General features: G+C 43.4%; 1 protein-coding gene across 2 annotated transcripts in view; it reads right to left on the bottom strand.

Moving 5' to 3' along the window:
• The window catches only part of tcea2 (transcription elongation factor A (SII), 2), a 53,955-nt gene that overhangs the window by 16,697 nt on the left and 14,367 nt on the right, over window positions 1-22,891 (bottom strand). The window contains exons 4-8 of one of the 2 annotated variants that reach the window (XM_084333032.1): window positions 20,102-20,198; window positions 17,136-17,308; window positions 16,781-16,837; window positions 12,870-13,024; window positions 6,090-6,236 (exon numbers count right to left, since the gene is read on the bottom strand). In XM_084333032.1, the coding sequence (XP_084189158.1) occupies window positions 6,090-6,236; window positions 12,870-13,024; window positions 16,781-16,837; window positions 17,136-17,308; window positions 20,102-20,198 (629 nt within the window). The remainder of the gene's footprint in view (window positions 1-6,089; window positions 6,237-12,869; window positions 13,025-16,780; window positions 16,838-17,135; window positions 17,309-20,101; window positions 20,199-22,891) is intronic. The other variant, XM_084333033.1, reaches the window with a different exon arrangement.

Below are 22,891 nucleotides of genomic sequence, written 5' to 3'. Positions count from 1 at the left end.
TATATGACATACATGACATACAGATAGTCAGTACTGCTACATCTATACATTTATGACATACCAGATTTGCAAATACAGTACTGTTTGTGATACAGAAGGAGTCAAGAAAAAGGAGTATATACATTTGACGTAGAAACTGTACATTGGAGGAGGTTGGGTGGGGGGGGTTGGGTACACTGGGATATTGACAACCATACTGGGTAATTTACATTGGAGGTGGCTGGGGGGGGCACACTGTATAAACAAGCAAAACTGTACATTGAGGGGGGGGGAGACTCTGTACAAACAAACAAAATTGTACATTGGACTATTGACAAAACCATACTAGGTAAATGACTGTACATTGGAGGGGGTTGGGTTAGGATATTTACAGGGGCCAGTGTTGAATTGCAGTCTCCCGTAGGTGTCTCTTGAGAGAGGTTTTGAAAGTGGGTAGTGATCCACATTCCTTTACAGCTTTGGGTAGGGCGTTCCACATTGATGTGGCATAATTGCGAAACGTGTTTAGTCCCTTATTTGAGCCGAATCTGGGTTTAACATGATTTGTGGAGCTCCCTCTGGTGTTGTGATCGTGGTATTCACTGACCTTTGGGAAGTATTTTGCCATGTACATGGGTACCTTTGTCGTGTAGTGTATCTTGTAGACCAGGCCCATTGCAAGTTGCTGTACTCTGTCATCTACTCTAAGCCATCCTAGGTTGTCAAAGTGGGCAGGGGTGAGGTGGGTTCTAGGAGTAAGGTCAAGCAGTAGTCTGACCAGTTTGTTTTGAGATGTTTGTAATTTTGTTTTTAGCGCCTTTGAGGTGCTTTGGTACCATGAGGTGCAAGCATAGTCGTAGTACCCCTGAATGAGTGCTCCTGCCAGAGTCTTCAGGGTATTCTTGTTTACCAGAGAGGAGATCCGGTACAAGAATCGAGTTCGTTGGTTGACTTTTTTTATTACATTGGATGCCATTTTGTCACAGGAGAGATTAGCCTCTAGGATGGAACCCAGGTAGGTAATTTCATCTTTCCTTGTGACAATATTGTCACCCACTGTAACTGAGAAGCCGTCGGTCTTGCTGAGTTTGTTATTTGAACCGAAGAGAATGGACTCTGTTTTGCCCATGTGTAATGATAGTTTGTTATCAGCGAGCCATATGCAGATTCTGCCTAGTTCCGAGCTGAGGGTTTTTTCAACCTGTAACTTGTTCTTGTCAGAGACCAGCAGGGCTGAGTCGTCCGCAAACAGGAACAAGTTGCAGTCACAAGCTGACGACATGTCATTTGCATAAATTAGGAACAGTAGCGGTCCTAGTATGCTTCCTTGTGGAACACCACAGCTCACTGTGAGAGGGGGGGATAGGGTACCGTTTACCTCCACCATCTGTTCCCTCCCCTCAAGGTAGGATTGCATCCAGCTCACTGATAGACTATCAAAACCAATTGCTTTTAGCTTGTCAATCAGAATGGAGTGATTGACCGTGTCAAAGGCCTTTTGTAGGTCCAGCATGACCTACAGGGTTGCACGATACACTGATACTAGAAAAGTATTGCGATACCCAAAACAGTCTAATAACCCATTTCATTAGTATCGGTACTTTTAGAATAATAGCCTGATGCCAAATATTCTATGAGTTTAGTATATGCGTGACTGGAGCTGTGTGTGTGTGTGAGAGAGAGTGAGGCCTTGTCCAGACGAAAACGATTTAGATCTTTTTAGTTTAGTTTTCATTTAAAAAAAAGGTTTCCGTAAAAACGAAAAAGTCTCAAGAAATAAGTGTGTGCCACAAATCTACAAAAGAAATGTCTTTCCTGTTTTAGACGTCGCTCTTTTATTTTGAAAACCCCTGACCGGAAGTGTTGTCATTGTTTTCGATAACTTGTCCCACCCGTGCTGTCCGGTTCTGTGCTTTTTTTTTGGAATGAATGAATGAATGAATGAAAACTTAACAGATTGCAGAATGTGTACAATACAGTACGGCTCAATACATACAATTGTTGAGGGGATGCAGACCTGAGAAAGACGTTTGTCTTGTTTCCATCAGGGTCCCCCATTTTCAATTCATATAGACATTTATGACATACACAACATACATGACATTTATGGCATAGGGACATATAGGTATTTAGTACAGATACATTTGTGACATAAACGGTATTCCAATATACAGTACCGTTACCCCTAGATCCTGACAGAGTATATACATATGATGGGGAGGGGACTGTACATTAGGGGGGGGTGGGTGGGTGGGAGAGAAATATACATACGGCGGGGAGGGAATATATACATGTGGTGGGGAGGAGACTGTCTATTAGGAGGTGGTGGGGGTTTTGGGCATTTACGGTGGCCAGTTTCGAATTGCAGCCTCCCGTAGGTGCTCTTTAAGAGCGGTTTTGAATGTGGGCAGGGATTCACATTCCTTTACAGCTTTGGGTAGGGCGTTCCACATTGTTGTGGCATAATTGCGAAAGGTGTTTAGTCCCTCGTTTGAGCCGAATCTGGGTTTAACATGATTTGTTGAGCTTCCTCTGGTGTAGTGGTTGTGGTATTCACTGACCTTTGGGAAGTATTTTGACATGTACATGGGCACCCCGGTCGTATAGTGTATATTGTAGACCAGGCCCATTGCAAGTTGCTGTACTCTGTCGTCTACTCTAAGCCATCCTAGGTTGTCAAAGTGGGCAGGGGTGAGGTGGGTTCTGGGGTTCAGGTCAAGTAGTAGTCTGACCAGTTTGTTTTGTGATGTTTGTAATTTTGTTTTAAGCGCCTTTGAGGTGCTTTGGTACCATGAGGTGCACGCATAGTCATAGTACCCTTGAATGAGTGCTCCTGCCAGAGTCTTCAGGGTATTCTTGTTTACCAGAGAGGAGATCCGGTACAGGAATCTAGTTCGTTGGTTGACTTTTTTTATTACATTGGATGCCATTTTGTCACAGGAAAGATTTGCCTCTAGGATGGAACCCAGGTAGGTAATTTCGTCTTTCCTTGTGACAATATTGTCACCCACTGTAACTGAGAAGCCGTCTGTCTTGTTGAGTTTGTTATTTGAACCGAAGAAAATGGACTCTGTTTTGCCCATGTGTAATGATAGTTTGTTATCAGCGAGCCATATGCAGATTTTGCCTAGTTCCGAGCTGAGGGTTTTCAACCTGCAACTTGTTCTTGTCAAGAGACCAGCAGGGCTGAGTCGTCCACAAACAGGAACAAGTTGCAGTCACAGGCTGACGACATGTCATTTGCATAAATTAGGACGAGTAGCGGTCCTAGTATGCTTCCTTGTGGAACACCACAGCTCACTGTGAGGAGGGGGGATAGAGTACCGTTTACCTCTACCATCTGTTCTCTCCCCTCCAGCCTAGGATTGCATCCAGCTCACTGATAAGCTATCAAAACCAATTGCTTTTAGCTTGTCCATTAGAATGGAGTGATTGACAGTGTCGAAGGCCTTTTGTAGGTCCAGCATGACCATGCCGCAGTATTTGCCCACGTCCACCTCTTGTTTGATGTGGTCGTTCAAATAGAGTTAGGCATGTGTCAGTGGAGTGGGACGTTCTGAAGCCGACGCTAGTTTCCAAGGGATAGGAGAGAGAGAGAGACCGCGGCTCAAAGGAGGAGGAAGAGCTGCGGATTTTAATCGGCAGGAGAGAGAGAGCTCAAAGCCGTATATAACACAATAGCCCCGTGGTGTGGTCGGAGGCAGCTCAAACTACCTGTGTTGTATTAAATTAATTGATTGATGTTTAGCTTGTCCCTGTGTGTCCATTCATTTCGACTAGCAAACGTTGTCTGTATTTAATGTTACCTCAGGATACCACTGTAATTGTAGCAAAAGTTGTCTGTATTTAACGTTACCTCAGGATACCACTGTCTATTGTATTTAGTTGGTTAGCTATTTAGCTAATGTTGATAGCATAGCATCAACGCTAGCTCACTGGCTACAGTTCAACACCAGCCATGGTAATACTATTTACTAAATGGAGGATTTTTTATCGTCAAGGTAAGAGAGGATTTTTCATGATCAACTGAAGGCGTATGCTATGGAACAGTATGTGCTTGGCTACTACTTGGGTTTTCAGAAAACGTACATTTAGCTGTAAAAGCCCTGTAACTATAAAATAGCTTCTGTAACACTGTAAGGGAGATGTCAATCTGTTGTCGACGGTGGTTGTGATGTTGGCGGAGTTTGCACACACGGGTTAAGGGAGAGGTGGGCTATCGCGTCATCGGTTCAGGAAAAGACTCATATCGCTTGTAAAGATGGTGACGCAAGGGAGGCGTCTTCAGAATTGCACACTCTGGAAGCTGGTCTCAGAAAGTAGCGTCTGCTAGAACGCAGTTCCGTGTGGATGAAAGGGGCATACGATCAAATACTTTGACTGATACGACCGAAATCGGTTTAGTCTGGACATGGCCTGAGTAGATGCGTGACTGGAGCTGTGTGTGTGTGTGTGAGAGAGTAGATGCTTGACTGGAGCTGGTGTGTGTGAGAGAGAGAGAGCAAATGATTTGCGTAGTGGGCGTGTCAACACTCACCAAAAGCAGTTTTCCAAATTTTCTGTTCGTGATTTTGCCTAAAGCCAGGACTCGACAGTGCAAGCGTTTCACTCGTATATAAATGAATAAAAACATATTTTAGAAAGAATGTTCCATGTTCTGTTCTAATATTTTATTCCATTACTTTTCCTGATGTTTTAGGTTTTTGCCGTGGTTAGAATTGGTATTGTGATACTTAGGCTGGTATCGAAGTCAAGATTTTGGTATCGTGACAACACTAGATACTACTAGATATTGATTGATTCCAGGCAAAGACAGGTTATCCTGTTTTCAGGCTGTTCTCATTGCATGGGGGTAGAGTTAAATTTGCATGTGAATAAAAGGCGAGTGCTTTGTTGGCCACCGCCATGTCCTCAGAGTTTCAAGCGATGGCCATAAATAACGCACATGGCCTTCATTATTATTTGATGAGTTGCTTCTCATGATGGACGCCCAGATGCTCGGCGCAGCAACAAACTTTCGGCTTTCAACAGCAATTGATCCATCGGATTTAATGAACGAGAACATATTGGACTTTGTTAATTGCCTCGGAGGGTTCCACGACATTGTGGTCTGTCGTGCAACGTTCTGGTTCCTTTATGGGCAAGTTGTTGACTAGTTGTTTATTTAGAATGTTTGTGTGGTACAGCCCAACGTTACTGTCACCACATTTAACGGCATCATAACCTCTTAAAATTCTGATGGCCACGAGGGCGTCCTGTTGTGCATCTCTGAAGCAGCACATAGTTTGAAAGCTAAAATGGCCACGGTTTGATTGACACCCTACTTGACCCATTATGTGCTTCCAATCTCGGGTTATAAAACCAAACAGCCAACGAGCGTCAGTTTCGAAAAAATTACCACCTCTGGTTTCGCCGCTCAATGACCGGACCGTGGTAATAGTATAGCTTATAGCTTGAAATGTTTCCTCTAAAATGACTTGAACTTGTTCAGTAGCTCTGAATATTGTGAAAGATTTATACTACTCATCCTATTGATACACTGACTGACAGCAACTTTATTTCTACTGTGATAATTTCATACTCCTCTATCCACTAAGTGCAATATATTTATACTTATTCATCCTATGAATATACTGACTGAAAGCAACTTTGTTTGCCATGATAACATCATGTGATGCATCTTTAAGTTGCAAGTTATTTATCTCATTGTATGAAGTATAATGACAATAATATATATTCTATATATAACAGCTATTTTCACAAGTCATTGCACTCTGTCAGCACTTACTGACAGATTATGTTAATGCTATTCATGTGAAGGAGTGGCTGGGCGGGTTGTAGGGGGCTATTGTTCACACCCAATACAGACCTGCAGAGGTGTTCAATTATAGAGTATGTTCGAGAGCAGTTATCTCAGCTTGACGCACTAAGAAATAAATAGGTTTTACAAGATTCAAATGAGCACATCTTCAAACATTTTCAGATTTCAACGAATGACAGCTTAAATTCTGTCCTTTCACAATCTGTAAATATCTGGAAAATGACGATGAGACATGTGGTCACAATCGCTGGTCGCGGTCACATATGAGCGCGTGTGTGTGTCTCAGTACCTGTGTGTAACTGCAGTTCTTGCCGCGACACTTGCCGCAGATAAACATGTCTGTCTCAGTGCCCGTTGATTTAGACAGCTGGTGGTCTCGGATAGACTCCTTAGTCAGAGTCTCTCTCATCCGCTTCAGCTCAGCACTGGCCATGGCCTGTAGACACACACACACACACACACAAATGACACACCACACCTCAGCACTACAGACTCTACATGTACCTCACTACTACAGACTCTACCTCAACACTACAGACTCTACCTCAACACTACACCTCAACACTACAGACTCTACCTCAACAGTAGACTGTACCTCAACACTAGACTCTACCTCAACAGTATACTCTACCTCAACAGTAGACTCTACCTCAACACCACAGACTACCTCAACAGTAGACTCTACCTCAGCACTACAGACTCTACCTCAGCACTACAGACTCTACCTCAGCACTACAGACTCTACCTCAACACTACATACTCTACCTCAGCACTACAGACTCTACCTCAGCACTACAGACTCTACCTCAGCACTACAGACTCTACCTCAGCACTACAGACTCTACCTCAGCACTACAGACTCTACCTCAGCACTACAGACTCTACCTCAGCACTACAGACTCTACCTCAACACTACAGACTCTACCTCAACACTACAGACACTACCTCAGCACTACAGACTCTACCTCAGCACTACAGACTCTACCTCAACACTACAGACTCTACCTCAACACTACAGACTCTACCTCAGCACTACAGACTCTACCTCAGCACTACAGACTCTACCTCAGCACTACAGACTCTACCTCAGCACTACATACTCTACCTCAGCACTACATACTCTACCTCAGCACTACACTCTACCTCAACACAGGGCTGTACACTGCGATCATCTCGTCGCAAATTGCCCCCTAATCTGGCCGGTGCGAGTGGAAAATATCATCTGGGGGCAAGCTTGCGAGTAGTGATTGCAACCCTTCATTCGCATTTCACTCCTAAATTAATCCATACAAATTGGATAAAACATTAGCCTACAACCAGGGCATAATGTTGCGGTTGTAATTTCATTAGACAGACCAGCGCGGACCTTTAATAACATGCAATTTGATTGACACGAGCAATGGGCTAACGTTAGCTGCTATCCACGGTATCCATTAGGATTATGCTAAGCTAACTAGCGTTAGCTGCTGCTAACCCTGGACACCAGTCAAAGCGGACTCCACAACACTAGTTCCATTCGGGAGGAAAGGGGGTGGGTTATATTGACAACGCTTGACAACAGAAGTTTAAACATAACTTCATATTTATTGGTTATTCGTTTCTGTTACTGTATATCATCCACTTTCCATCTCCGTCTGTTAAACGCTTCCTGTTTACATTCGAGTGTGACGTCATCACCTACGGCAGCTTAGACGATCAAAACGCGAACCTAGAACAAAACCCGGGGGGGGGGGGGCTGGCTCTCTCATTCGTTCTCGCCCCCTCTCTCTCTCTCTCTCTCTCTCTCTGATTGATTGAAAACTTTATTAACAGATTGCAGAATGGGTACAATACAGTACAGCTCTCTCTACATTCAATGATTTAAAGTAGCCAAACGTTACAGACAGTATAAATACTAACTGGATAGTTGATGATAAACATTTAATTTCATTATCTGAAATATTCTAAAATCATTAAGTCTGCTATAAGCCATTATCCCTTTGTGTGTGTGATTATTATTTTCTCACAGTAGTGTGTATATATATATATATATATATATATATATATATATATATATATGTATGTGTGTGTGTTTGGCTAAAGTGGATAGAAAACACAGTACTGTGCAAAAAAAAAGTTTTTATATAAATGGTCTTAGATGTAAATACATTTTTTATTAGTGTGTCAGTAGACTACTCTTAGTACATTTTCATTAAATTATTTTTTAAAGCATCTTCATGGTTTAATAATGCAAACATATGTTGCAGGGACTTATTATAATCATCATATTGGCGTGACTGTATGCATCAAAGGGTTAAATCAAGCATTTTTTAAGTGCTTTAGAGGAAATGTCAAAATATTGCGATATATATCGTGTATCGTGATATGGCCAAAAAATATCGCGATATCATTTAGAGGCCATATCGCCCAGCCCTACTATAATGGTAAAATAGTTATTTAAAAATTTGCCCCTAAAAAATATTCTTTGCCCCTAGATTTCTCATTTAGGGGCAAGTGTGCCCCTAGTGAAAAAGCTTAGCGTACAGCCCTGTAACACTACAGACACTACCTCAGCACTACAGACTCTACCTCAACACTACACTCTACCTCAGCACTACAGACTCTACCTCAGCACTACACTCTACCTCAACACTACAGACTCTACCTCAACACTAGACTCTACCTCAGCACTACAGACACTACATCAGCACTACACTCTACCTCAACACTACAGACTCTACCTCAGCACTACACTCTACCTCAGCACTACACTCTACCTCAGCACTACACTCTACCTCAGCACTACACTCTACCTCAGCACTACACTCTACCTCAGCACTACACTCCACCTCAGCACTACATACTCTACCTCAGCACTACAGACTACCTCAGCACTACAGACTCTACCTCAGCACTACATACTCTAGTATCATACGTATTTATTATTATTTATATTTTTTTAATATGCCATTAAAGCTCTTCTTCCCTTCTGTACCTATCAAAAATAGATTTTTTTTTGTCTAGATTTGAATTTATTTATGTTTTCACAATATTTTTGTTCATCCTGTAGCCCATTCCACAGGGTGGCTCCGTAAGAGGAGATACACATTATTTTCATCACAGGTTTTTTTGAAGTTCAATGGTCCTCCGAGGTTGTATCCCCCCTCTTTTTTCTTTTTTGCTTCTTACATTTACCGGTAATTGATTATTTCTTGATTTGTACATAACTTGCAGAGTTTTAAAGTTTACCATATTATTATTATAAAATATTATTTTTGGAATACTCCCGGCCACAGGTAAGGGAAATTTGACGTACATTTTAGCTTGATCCTGCAATGCTTTCATACCGATCGGGCTGACCGTTTTTAGTGTTCAATGCGAATGCCGTTACTGACAATCAAATAATCAGAAACAACCCGGAACGGAAGATAGTTACTGTCAAATTACCATGGTATTGTATCCATAGCTATTAGGGGTGTAACGGTATGTGTATTCGTCCCATGAATTTACGGTACAGCCGTCACGGTGCGGTACGCGCAGCGATACGACGAATACGCCCCACAAGGGCACACACGCGAGTCGCACATGCAGGCACTCGCGAGGTCCGTGCGAGAACAGTGTGCGTGGCCGGGCACACCGAGTCAGACTTCAGAGCGGCGAAAGTGCACGGAGAAAGGCACATACATTGGAACAGCTGCAGGGTCATTACAATATTACAATCTTCTTTCGTTTTCTTGTTCGCCCAATAACGTTAACCAAATGAAACCAATGGAAAGACACACACGCGCCAACAAACACATCAACATTCTCCCCCGCCGGACTCACAGGCACAGCTCATCAAATAAAAAAAATAAACATACTTTTCCAGACAGATCATCTGAGCTCCTCTCCAGTTGAACCGTCTGCTACTGTGTTTAAATCCAAATAATCCTCTGCCATTGTTGTAATATGTCATCTGTCTAGTATTCAGTCTCTATGGGTAACAGTGCTGTATATTTGAATACCGTTTGTCACAAATGTATCAGTACTAAATACCTGTATGTCCCTATGCCATAAATGTCATGTATGTTGTGTATGTCATAAATGTCGATATGAATTGAAAATGGGGGACCCTGATGTAAACAAGACAAACGTCTTTCCCTGGTCTGCATCCCCTTAACAATTGTGTGTATTGAGCCGTAATGTATTGTACCCATTCTGCAATCTGTTAAATAAAGTTTTCATTCATTCATTGTGAAGTTAAATTATCTCTAGAAGTGAAACTGAAACTTAACAAGGATAAATTGTTAAAGGGGCAGTAGGCAAGTGGATGCCTGAACACAGAATGACACCAGTATCACTGACTACCACGGCAAGCCTATAGAAAATTATTCTATTTAATAATAATTATAATAATGATCATAAATATAATATAAAAAAAATAAAAATAAAAATTAATTATTATAAAAAAAAATCTGTTGTACCGAACTCGTACCGAACCGTGACCCCAATACCGAGGTACGTACCGAACCGTGGCTTCTGTGTACCGTTACACCCCTAATAGCTATAATATAAAATATAGATTTAGCTCTACAAACAAGGTGACTCAGTCCTATATTTGAATGTGTGGCAATGCGACCACAGGGCCAGACTAATCCCTGGCTCTGAATGAGTTTTTTTTATTATCTCCCCCCCCCCCCCTCATTTTTTCAGATTTTTCTCCCATCCCACTGTTAGTCGTTATGCCAATTCCCAACCCCCTTCCTGGTCGTTGCGCACCCCCCCCTACTGTTGGTCCGGGAGGCCGGAGACTATCACATGCTATCCTCCGACACATGTGCAGCCAGCCGGCAGCCAGCCTGGCAGCGCAGACTCTCACTGGGAGAGTGTAACGTGTGGAAGGTCACACTACCTCCCTCCAGATCCTTCCCTCGCTGAGCAGGCGCCCCGACCGAACTGTAGGAGTTTTTTCTGTTTACAATGACCAGGACCCACCCACCAGCTTTCCCACCCCTAACACTGCCAATTGTGTTAGTATGAGCAACCAGCCAAGCTGGTAGCAACGCTGAGAGCTGGGCTCGAACCCAGCGTTGGTGGCGAGCGCCTTGCCCACTACACCACCTAGCCGCCGTGGCTCTGAATGAGTTAATGAGGCTATTATTATCATTATTATTATTTTGCAAAAAGATAGCCTACATAGAACATAAATAGCCTGTCTCAGACTGACTCACATGCATGGTCCCAGATTCCAGCCTGGGGAATCTCCCCGAATTGACTTTCCACCAGTCAGTCGGATTTGTATCCAATATCCAGGGATGGGGAATGGCTTCTTTTAACCGTTACGCGAGGTGGTCAGCCATATAAACTTCAACCCGGTAAACTTCTAATGTTAGTTAGAACGTTAGCAACCGCAGTGGTGACTCGTCAGTCCTCGGTGTAGCTCTCCTCGATGCGCGAGGTGGTTGTGCTTTAGGATGGGATATGGCATGCTGGCTCAAGCAGGTGTATAATTTGCCAAAATCCTTCACCGTCAACCATATCGATCATGCCGATTTCGACAAATGCAGACTGGCTTGTTTTTTTCCCCCTAAATCAACGCTTCTCTTAGCCTGCTTAACTTTGCAAGTTGCCGTCGCTTGCGTTTTCTCCCCTCGCTTATTTTCCAGACACGGAGGTAGTCGCTTCCTCATCGTAGATATATTGCGCCCTCTATTCATTGAAACATGCTTTGAAAATACACCATTCTACTGACGGCTACAATGTAATAAGAGACTGACAACATTGTAACATATCATTGTTTGATCAAGTAAATGTCATGTGTTCGAGTAAATCCTTAACACTTTAAGTGCCAGCCACGAGAAATCTCGTTAGTTCATGCCATGCGTTGAGTGCCAGCCACGAGAAATCTCGTTAGTTCATGCCATGCGTTGAGTGTCAACCAACGAGAAATCTCGTTTTTAATCGTTATTTTTTTTATTGTCGATTTCCATTCATTTTTCATCAATCTAGCCTCACGTTACCAGTGGGGATCTGTCTGAGCTCGAACAGGGAAAATACCGCCCCCTATCGTCTCTCCGGATGGTATTGCACCCCATTGGATTGGACTGAATGAAATGGATGGGGAAAAAAAGAGTCCGGATTCCACATTTTACTCGTCAGGCATATAATCCGAGCCGATCCCATTCATTGCCCACCATCAGAACTAGGGATGGGAATTGATAGGATTTTATCGATACGATTCCATTATCGATTCTGCTTATCGATTCGATTCTTTATCGATTCCCTTATCGATTCCTGCTCAATTTATAATTTAAATAAATTTGGAAATGCAACAGAACTAAGCTGGTTAGAATAACAACATGCAACTTGACATTTCTGATAGTCATTTATTGTTGAGCCCCCATGTCAGAAAAATACAAAAACTGTAAAAAATAAAACATTAACTATAGCCTACACTTAAATAAAATAATGTATTTGAGAGTTATTTTTTTTTATCCACTTTTTCTCCCATTTTCTATATTTTCTCCCATCCCAATTTCGTATCATCCAATTCAACCCTCCCCTGTCACGGACGCTGTTTCTTGCCTCCCACAAGCCGGCTGCAATGTGGACTATGTCATACATAGCACAAGTCCCCTCCGGTACATGAGGTAACAGCAGTCGCATCTTTTCACCTGCGCAGCTCGATCTCTCAGTGGCGAGGAGTAACGCGTGGGAGGCTCACGCTGCCCCCGACACTTCCTGATTCTACTGCGCAGGCGCACTAACCGACCTGTAGGAGTCGCTGTCCACAAAGCCCGATCCTCACCCATCAGTTTCCCACCCCCTAATACGGCCAATGTGTATTAGTACGGACGACCAGCTAAACTGAAAGCAAATGTGGAGCGCTGGGCTCGAACTGACGAGCCCAGCGTCTCCAGCATTTTGTGGCGAGCGCCTTGCCCACTACGCCACGTAGCCGCCCACGCAATCGATGAATTTTTAAACATCCCTACCACAGACACAATCTCAATACTAGACTCTACCTCACCACTACAGACTACCTCAACACTACAGACTCTACCTGACCACTACAGCAACGCATACATCAAGTCAGCACTACAGACCATACCTCTGCAGTCATGGAAGCAATGTTTTGAGGTTCTATGTTGCCACATAGAACGTTGCGCCTCAGATCAGGATTCTTCTGGTCTTTGAGGTTGGAGATCCGGCTTCGTAGGCGACTTTTATACTTAATATCTGTCGATTTGAATTCCTGGAAGATATGTAAACCACGAGGAGCAGTCAAGGAAGACACGGTGGGATCCTACAGCGGTCCAAGCATTTCATTCAAAAATAAAAGATAGCCGATAATACTTGGGCCAATTTGTTTAAAGTGTTTTCTGAGCATTCTGAGCAGAAGTCACACATTGTGATCTGTGGCATTTGTAGGCGGGGCAACAACTATGAAAGAGTGAGGGCAACAACTATGAAATTATAGTGTACATCAGGGGTCAGCAACCTTTTTGACATGGAGTGCCTGTTTGAAATATAGTTGTAACTAGTGTGCCTCAACAATATTCCATGCATCGTAAATTTTCTTTCTCATAATCAGGTATTTTTAATGATATTTTTTACATTACTACATCATTATTGTTATTGTTATTATTAACAATATTATTATGATGGTTGTATCAACCCTAAATCTGAGTTGGGGGGGGGGGGGGGGGGGGGATGCAATGCAGACAAACAGCTGCATACAGTGCGACCATTTCACTCACATTTGCCCATTAATCTTTGGACACATCACACACCATTGGTGTGTGTACTGTACGTGTGCTGTCATAGCTCCACCTACAGGCCTAATGGAGAACACCAGGATGTGAATGGAGGGTGAATGTGAGGTATATCGTGTAAATAAGTTTTGATTGATCGCAAGACTACACTGTAAAAAAAATATAATAATAAGTTACCAGAACTTAAAAATATTGAGTTCAGTTAATGTGCATTAAGGTTTTCAGTTTTCAATCCATAATAAGTTAACAGAAAAATAAGTGCACAACCACATTATTTCAACCTAATAAAACTATGTTTATTGTCATTGTTTTAAAAACACAAGTTGACTTGGTAATACTCACATTTTGAGTAAAAAAAATGGCTTTTAACATGTGCAATGTTCAATGAAATAGAAAAATAAATAATAAAATTTGTTGATTAATCCCACTGGACACAATGGTGACCGTAATAATGTTTTTGTTATAAGGCTCTGCAAATGTTACTGAATGATGTAGCAATGTATTTCCAGCTAAATTGAAATAATAAACAAATAAAGGGTCTCAATTAAATATGTGGTAGTAAAAAGAACCTGTGGGAGGATTTCAACAAGATAAATGCGACAACAGTGCAAAATATTTCACTATAATATTTCAAAGCAAAAAAAAAAAAAAAAAAAAAAAAAATCTTTTTTTTTTAATGCTGCCCCCTGTGCCTATGCAAATGCCCCTGTGTGCCTATGCAGGCACGCGTGCCTAGGGTTGCCTACATCTGGTGTACATGGTAGGGCTTTCCCCGACTAAGGATTTGGATAGTCGACTATGATTGGCCAAAATTTGCCGTTAGTCGACTATATATATATATATATACAAAAAAAAGTATATATATTTCTTTTTTTTATCATTTCATTTGGGCTGTGGGGGCTGCGTGTAGCTTATTCCCAGCGGAAGAGTGCGTCGCGTGCTTCCGCGTTTTCTCTGATTGGCCATGACGCCCATGTGACCACGGCAGCGCGAGAGAGCTGCAGCGCGGAAATAGGCTGTCTATTGCCTCGCGCTGCAGCTGTCTATTGCCATTCTCTAAGACAAACTCTAACCTTAACCAGCTCCTTAACAGCGCCTAAACTTAACCCTTCTAACCTTAACCAACTCCGAAACAATGCCTAACCTTAACCATGCCTAACCTTAACCATAACCAATTCCGAAAGAATATTGCCATTCTCTAAGACAAACTCTAACCTTAACCAGCTCCTTAACAGCGCCTAAACTTAACCCTTCTAACCTTAACCAACTCCGAAACAATGCCTAACCTTAACCTTAAGTTAACATGTTAACAATGCATGTTAAAAAAAAATTGAAGGGATTCGAACTTGTCACCAACGGACCGCAGCGCTGCCAGTTGAGCTAAGCGTCGAATGAAAAACATTGGGGATTACGGCTACATAATGCCGCAAGCTCTGCCGCTCCGCTCTGCGGCTGCCGCGCTGCCGCGGGGCGTGTCGCAGCCAATCAGGGAAAACGCGGAAGCACTCGGCAGCACTCTTCCGCTGGTAGTAAGCTATAGGCGTGGGGGCTGCGTGTATGCTTTACCCAACGCAGTTGTGCGATTTGCGAATCTGATCGGCCACTGACGTTTCTGGTCATGTGACATGTGCACCAATCGTGTGACTGCAAGTTCTTTTGACGGTTAAGCTTAGGCACTCTTTCGAAGTTGGTTAAGGTTAGAGTTTGTCTTAGAGCGTGACAGCAAGTTCTTTCGCCGGTTAAGCTTAGGCACTCTTTCGAAGTTGGTTAAGGTTAGAGTTTGTCTTAGAGCATGGCGATAGAACGCCAGGTGCTTTGCAGGCTGTTCGACGCGGAAATGGGCAAAGACACAGCTTGTCACGCTATTGGGCGCACATGTCACATGACCAGAAACGTCAGTGGCCAATCAGATTCGCAAATGGCACAACTGCGTTGGGTAAAGCATACACGCATGGGGGGGGGTGCTTAATGTCTGAAGTAGTCGACTGAAGGCTTCTTGTCCTCTGCAAAAGCATGCAATTGGTCCACTGATGGATACATCTTGATATTTGTCTAGTCTAGTGTGTTCATTAGATCAGGGGTTCCCAAATTCGGGCTTGCGAGCCGCCGCGGGGGGGGGGTTGCCAGATGATTAAAATAAAAATAAATTTAATTTTTTTTTTTTTTTATGCAGTCAGGCCACTGAACTTAGAAGCAGGCCAAGCCAGTGTTTCTAGTTGCACCAGCGCAATAGTTAGATAACCTAGGTGGGGAACAACCAGGAGATCACTGCAACTCACACAAGTTGGAGAACTATCGCTCTCTCTCGCTCTCACACACACACAAAGGGAGCCGCATGTGATTGGTGGAGGCGGGACCCTTACAAAAAAACTGCTAATCATTGACACATGCTAGCCTGTAATAATCCCCCCCAGAAAAAAAAATCTACTTTGCATTTGATATATTGCAAATATATGCCATCACACACACACTGGCATTTAAAGGGTTAGAATTATAAAATGAATATGTGGTGTTATGATCAGGGCTGAAGTTGAATAAAAGATTGTATTTTTTATCAATTACAAAAAAACTGAAAATCCATACAAATCTGTGTTGTTGCTAATCATACATATGCTAGCCTGTTTTTTAACTATATTTCCTGGCCTGAATGATCCGGCCCCGGTTAAATGCTTATTAGTGTGTGTGCGTTTGAATGTTTGCATGTTTCAACCATACATTTCAATTTATAAAAATAAAAAAAGATTTTTTTTACCTCCTATAATAGTGGGGGTCGTGGCTCTCCGACACCGTTATTTGGGGGTCGCGGCCTGAAAAGTTTGGGAACCCCTGCATTAGATGGGTGAAATCCTCTTTCAGTGCCTCTGTGCCTGTTTTCGTAGGCAGTTAGCCTCTGGTATGCGTGCCATTCGCGTTAGCCACGCTTCTAGGCCTCTTTTCTTTTGGAAAGAATGATACATTTTAAAAATCTTTATTTATTTAAATATATATATATTTTTGTATTCGACTAAGAGGTTGGCAGTCGACTACGGCTCCTTTCGAACGATTAGTCAACTAATAGGGGTCAGCCCTAGTACATAGTATACATACTGACTATACATGGTGTTTGCTTTCACATTTTAGTATTGCAGAAATTCTCCCAATATGGACAGTTACTTTGCCCTGGTATTCACCCTATACCTGACAGCAGTGTTGGAGAATCCCTGTTGTGACATCACCAGACAGGATGTGTGATGGAGTGAAAGGATATAGTCTTCAATCTGAGCAGCTAGATGATCACAGTCCGCTCCGATGTTCTTATGGTCGTCTACAAAAACACAAATCTCTATGGTCAAAATATTATGCAACAAAGATACATGGCAACAAATAGACCTAAATGACGTGAATTATGATTAGTATATTTGCACCATTTATCTATCCATCATAATATGTATCATTTTAGAAATAGAAAGCATAATATATATATATGATAAACCCTAAATTGGATGTTAACTCCATCTGAATAAAAAAAAATATATACACATGTTCTCAGTCCAGAAAACTCCCTCTTGTACATTATTGCTTACATTATATCATTATACTTCATATAATATCCATGTTCTTACCGTCAGTCTGTAAAGCAGCAACGAGCAGCTCTCGACATTTGGTCCTGACGCTGTCGGTGGTGACTGGGGCGGGGGGGAAGGAGGTGATGCGAGGGGTAGTAGGGGTAGTAGGGGTGGTGGGAATAGGGGGGGTGGAGGGGGTCTGAGGAGGCTCCTCTGACTTCTTACAGCTGCTGAATAAGAAGGATCAGACAAAGAGTTAGTGGTATATAAAAGGTAAGGTTAGGGGTATATAAAGGTATGGTTATATAAAGGTATGGTTAGGGTTATATAAAAGGTAAGGTTATATAAAAGATTAGAGTCAAATTGTATTGCACAGCACAAGAACAATACAACAGAAATAAACAGAGGGCAAGGTAACAGTAAAGTGCATTAACAATATACAATGCACAAGTCATTAAAATGGAATATATATATATGATTATAAGACACATTTTTGGAAAAATACATTTGAAGACCAAATCTTGTTTTTATAAAGAACAAAAAACATTTGAAAATAATGATAAAACGCATTGTTTTATTCAACGTAGGCTGTTCAGCCTCTTCCTAGCTAATGTGCGGTCTCTGGTGAATTTTCTTTTACAAACTACGATTGTGGATCATCAATCATAGATGGATTAAGGATTGCAATGTCATGATTTCCACGGAATCCTGGCTAATTAACTGGATTTGTGACAGTGCTATTGAGCTACCAGGCCGCACTCTCTACAGGGTGGACATAACAGCTGATGGCTCTGGAAAAAGGTAGAGGTTTGTGCATTTATGTAAACAAAACTTGGTGCACAAACATCACCACCATTGTGAATCACTTCTCGGTTAACGTGGAATATCTCATGATTAAATGCACACCATTCTATCAGCCTTCTATCAGAATTTACAGATACAATTGTGACTGCAGCCTATATACCCCCTGATGCTAATGCTAAACTAGCAATGAAGGAACTTTATGCGGACATCAGCAAACAGAACTCGCACCCAGAGGCAGCCTTTATTGTTGCAGGAGATTTTAAAATCACTCCAACCTAAAGACTGTGCTCCCCTAATTCCACCAACATGTCTCTTGTACCACTAGAAGAGACAAGTTATTAAACCACGTTTCCTCAAACATCAAGGATGCATACAAAGCTGTTTCCCTCCCCCACCCCGGAAAATAAGACCATGTCTCTTTGTTCCTCTTACCCAAGTACATCCCACTCATCAAACGTGTGAAGCCCTCAGTTAAAACAGTCAAAATTATGGCCTGAGGGGGCAGACTCTGAGCTACTGCAGCAAACGTGGAGTACGTTTGCCACTCAGGCCATTCTGGACTCTCACACTGATATAGACTCCTACACCTCCTCCTGTTCATTACATCAACTTAAACATTGACAGTGTCACCACCCTTCAACAGATAACTACATGAACACAGAGGTCCGTACAATACTAAAGGCACGCAACACTGCTTTTAGATCTGGTGACACACAGGCCTATAGTTCAGCCAGGGCTAACCTGAATAGGGGAATCAATCGGCCCAAGCACAGCCACAAGCTAAGGGTTGAAGAGCACTTTAAAACTTCTACCCCCAATGCATGTGGCAGGCCATCACAGTCCACAGACTATAAACCCACCAACCACTCTCTCCTAACCATTGACCCCTCCCTCCCTGATAAGCTCAATAACTTTTATGCCTGCTTTGACAGGGACCGTTTGCCCTCTTCCCCTCCAGGAGACGTTACAGGAACATACGTTCCACGTCAAGCAGACTCAGGAACAGCTTCTTTCCCTCGGTTGTCTCTGTAACCCGAATCTACTGAGCACAAAAATACTAAGGGCCCTTTCTCACTCACTCTATTCGTTTCTATTTCGTTCCGTTCCGCCCGTGCCGAGATCTGATCCGAACCCCCCCCCCCCCCCCCTCTCCCCCCTCTAGTTTGTGTACACACTTCATTCTGGGTGCGCTCTGGGTTTTGTTTACGGTTTGCGTTTTGAGCTTGTAAGCTTGCCGTAGTCGATGAGCAAAAGCACGGATGGGAGGGAGGGAGGGATATCGGTAGCTTGGATAAGTAGCCTAGCAAGCCAGCTAATAACACAGCAGCCTACTGCCAAACCGATCCCTCTCGCACTCGCTCATTGCTGTTGCACTAGAGGAGCGCTGCTGCTGCTGCTACAAATCACGACACCCCCCCGGCTATTGTCGATGATGTCACGCTCGAAATGTAAACACAGGAAGTGTTCACACGGAGACTGGAGAATGGATGTTGATATAAAGATACAAATAACTAATAAATATGAAGCTATATTTGAACCTCTTGTCAATATAACCCACCCCCCTTTTCTCACGAATGGAACTCTGTTGTAGAGCCCGCTTTTGATCGTTTTGCAGGGTTAACAATATCGCTAAGCTAACGGCTAACGCTAACGTTACTACACATGCAACATACGCATCGATTATATTGAATGTCATTGATCTACTGGTCGACCGAAAATGTAAACGGGAATGTCTTAACACGACTGCGGACTCTGGATGTTGATATAAAATGAACAAATTGCCAATAAATATGAAGTTATATTTTATCACGAATGCTTTTGAGCGTTTTGAGCGATCTACTGGTCGACCACGGCCGACTTGTTGGGCACCACTGGTCTAATAGAAATAAATGCATTCGAACAAATGTATAGACATAGCAATGGCAAACAACATTTATGACGTTATGTCAGCACCAGGCGCCACGCCCGTGAAAAGGTACAAGCTCGCAAAGCCACACCCCCCGTTCTCCCGGGACCGACCCCGAGACCACCTCTGCCAGCTGGTCCCGTTCAGCGGGGGGTGAAACGATTCAGCGCCGTTTCGCACCCCAAAAGTGGTGAGTGAGAACACTGCCCCCCGTGCTCCGGGACGGTGATTCGATACAAAAGGCTGAGTGTGAAAGCCCCCTAAATGAATAAATGTGTTGTGTCTTTATGTCATCATTGTGGAACAGACAGACCTCTTCTCACTGCCGGAGTCCTTGGAGGTGGATGATGACCTCTCAGGAGATCCCTCTTTCTTCTTCTCCTTTTCCTCCCCCTTTCCCTCTGAGCTGTCTGTCAGAATACACACATTTAATACGACACATGATAGCTGAACTACTACTGCATGCTGTGTACAGTGTTTTCACTCCTAAGTTTGTATGAAATTATCTGAATCAAAAGTTTAATTATTACTCCCACGGCGCGTAGGACTGCCGCCATGGGCTATGCATGGCAAACTGTGGTCACTCACTCAGCGGTCATTTCGTAATCATAAGGTTAGTGTTAGACAGTGTCTCAGGAGGTAGAGCGGTCGTCTGGTAATCAGAAGGTTAGTGTTAGACAGTGGTTCAGGAGGTAGAGCGGTCGTCTGGTAATCAGAAGGTTAGTGTTAGACAGTGGCTCAGGAGGTAGAGCGGTCGTCTGGTAATCAGAAGGTTAGTGTTAGACAGTGGTTCAGGAGGTAGAGCGGTCGTCTGGTAATCAGAAGGTTAGTGTTAGACAGTGGCTCAGGAGGTAGAGCGGTCGTCTGGTAATCAGGAGGTTAGTGTTAGACAGTGGCTCAGGAGGTAGAGCGGTCGTCTGGTAATCAGAAGGTTAGTGTTAGACAGTCGCTCAGGAGGTAGAGCGGTCGTCTGGTAATCAGAAGGTTAGTGTTAGACAGTGGCTCAGGAGGTAGAGCGGTCGTGTGGTAATCAGAAGGTTAGTGTTAGATAGACAGTGGCTCAGGAGGTAGAGCGGTCATCTGGTAATCAGAAGGTTAGTGTTAGACAGTGGCTCAGGAGGTAGAGCGGTCGTCTGGTAATCAGAAGGTTAGTGTTAGACAGTGGTTCAGGAGGTAGAGTGGTAGTCTGGTAATCAGAAGGTTAGTGTTAGACAGTGGCTCAGGAGGTAGAGCGGTCGTCTGGTAATCAGAAGGTTAGTGTTAGACAGACAGTGGCTCAGGAGGTAGAGCGGTCGTCTGGTAATCAGAAGGTTAGTGTTAGACAGACAGTGGCTCAGGAGGTAGAGCGGTCGTCTGGTAATCAGAAGGTTAGTGTTAGACAGTGGCTCAGGAGGTAGAGCGGTCGTCTGGTAATCAGAAGGTTAGTGTTAGACAGTGGTTCAGGAGGTAGAGTGGTAGTCTGGTAATCATAAGGTTAGTGTTAGACAGTGGCTCAGGAGGTAGAGCGGTCGTCTGGTAATCAGAAGGTTAGTGTTAGACAGACAGTGGCTCAGGAGGTAGAGCGGTCGTCTGGTAATCAGAAGGTTAGTGTTAGACAGACAGTGGCTCAGGAGGTAGAGCGGTCGTCTGGTAATCAGAAGGTTAGTGTTAGACAGTGGCTCAGGAGGTAGAGCGGTCGTCTGGTAATCATAAGGTTAGTGATAGACAGTGGTTCAGGAGGTAGAGCGGTCGTCTGGTAATCATAAGGTTAGTGATAGACAGTGGTTCAGGAGGTAGAGCGGTCGTCTGGTAATCATAAGGTTAGTGATAGACAGTGGCTCAGGAGGTAGAGCGGTCGTCTGGTAATCATAAGGTTAGTGTTAGACAGTGGTTCAGGAGGTAGAGTGGTAGTCTGGTAATCAGAAGGTTAGTGTTAGACAGTGTCTCAGGTAGAGCCAGCGGTCATCTGGTAATCAGAAGGTTAGTGTTAGACAGTGTCTCAGGTAGAGCCAGCGGTCATCTGGTAATCAGAAGGTTAGTGTTAGACAGTGTCTCAGGTAGAGCCAGCGGTCATCTGGTCATTCAAAAGGTTCCCGGTTCGATTGCGGCTCCTCCCGGCCAGCGTGTCAAAGTGTCCTTGAGGAAGACACTTAACCCCTAACTGTTCCCGATGAGCAAGTTGGCACCTTGCATGTATGCCTTCGGTGTGCTAATGTGTCCAATTATGAATGATCCAATAGGACCGATGAAACGTAAAAAGATGGTTCATATCAATAATCTTATTTTGTCTCATATGCCCAACAACAGCAGCAGTAGCACGTGAAACACCCGTGTGTGTAGACGTTACAGCGGGGCCCCAGAGTGTGCATATTTGGTCGCATTTTGCAACCTGAAATAAGTCCCTGCTTTTTCTCCCCCTCCACAATGGGTCAAATGCATCCTCGCCATTCCTTTATGACTACGTTAACACTTTGAGTGCCACGAACGAGAAATCTCGTTATTTAATCGTAATTTTTCTTATTATCGATTTCCATTCATTTTTCATCAATCTAGCCTCAGTGGGGATCTGTCTGAGCTCGAACAGGGAAAATACCGCCCCCTATCGTCTCTCCGGATGGTATTGCACCCATTGGATTGGACTGAATGAAATGGATGGGGGAAAAAAAAAAAAGGTCCGGAATCCACATTTTACTCGTCAGGCATGTAACCGGAGACGATCCCAGTCATTGCCCACCCTCAGAACAGCGTGGAATATGTGTTACCAGTACCCAGCGTTGGATCAATAAACACAATCGATATTTGGAATGGCGATCAGGAATTGGAATAATCTTTTTGGAGAACATCTGATCTGAGGTAAGGAATCTATTCTTGGGATAATCAAGAGTTTTTTTCACCTATATCTCAGCGTGTCCCATATGTGTGTGTGGCTGTGAGTGTGTGTGTGCTGATCAGGAAATAAGAGAATCGATTTTTCAGCCCGCTTCTCTAGCGTGCATAAGTACACATATACTATCGATAATCGGGCGGCTACGTGGCGTAGTGGGCAAGGCACTCGCCACGAAATGCTGGAGACGCTGGGCTCGTCAGTTCGAGCCCAGCGCTCCACATTTGCTTTCAGTTTAGC

This window comes from Notolepis coatsorum (assembly GCF_963971535.1).
Source record: "Notolepis coatsorum genome assembly, chromosome: 17".
NCBI classification, from domain to species: domain Eukaryota; kingdom Metazoa; phylum Chordata; class Actinopteri; order Aulopiformes; family Paralepididae; genus Notolepis; species Notolepis coatsorum.
The sequence above is the reverse complement of the archived record's forward strand: the minus strand, read 5'-3'. Positions and strand labels throughout refer to the sequence as shown.